This window comes from Bison bison, unplaced genomic scaffold, assembly GCF_000754665.1.
Source record: "Bison bison bison isolate TAMUID 2011002044 unplaced genomic scaffold, Bison_UMD1.0 scf7180017864367, whole genome shotgun sequence".
NCBI classification, from domain to species: domain Eukaryota; kingdom Metazoa; phylum Chordata; class Mammalia; order Artiodactyla; family Bovidae; genus Bison; species Bison bison.
Window position 1 is genome coordinate 6,127,002 of NW_011494939.1, and position 625 is coordinate 6,127,626.

Sequence of the window (625 nt, forward strand, 5' to 3'; positions counted from 1 at the left end):
ACACACACACACACACACACACACACACACACACATATAGTAATAGATAACATAAGCCTGAAATGAAGAAATTGGATGTAACTCACGTTTTCTGTTTTAACCGTCCACCATCAGTATCTGTTTGTTGAGACTGTAACTTCTCTTCATCGTCTGACTGTGCTGCATCATTACTACAAGAAGAAGTCATTTTAAAAGAAGCCATTTCTCAAAACTTCTCAAAAATCTCTATGTATACTTACTATACAATTAACTAATCAGTGTTAAGAAAAAAAATGTTTACACGCTTTATGTAAGTTTAATTTAAATGACCCTGAGAATTAAAAGACTTGAAAGATGGTACAATGCATAAAACATAAACAAATGCAATTCAGGAATTTATGAAAAAACTAACACAAAAAAGGCATTGTGCTGGGTAAAACATGCTGTGTAGAAATGACAAATTAACTTGTAAATATCTCCCTCCTTACTTATCAGGCACATCATGTGAAAGCTTTGGTTTCAAAGAAATTATTTCTTGGGTCTACATATTTCTCACAGTAAAGTCAATCATTTCACTCTAAAGACTGTCTGACCCTAAAAAGACAATACAATTATGTATAAATTTCTGATCCTTAAAGCTAGGTTT

At 32.2% G+C, this 625-nt stretch overlaps 1 protein-coding gene across 1 annotated transcript in view; it reads right to left on the reverse strand.

Annotated features, from left to right (window-relative positions):
- WDR44 (WD repeat domain 44) overlaps window positions 1-625 on the reverse strand; it is a 102,737-nt gene that overhangs the window by 46,567 nt on the left and 55,545 nt on the right. The window contains exon 6 of the mRNA XM_010855716.1: window positions 87-170. Coding sequence (XP_010854018.1) covers window positions 87-170 — 84 coding nt within the window. The remainder of the gene's footprint in view (window positions 1-86; window positions 171-625) is intronic.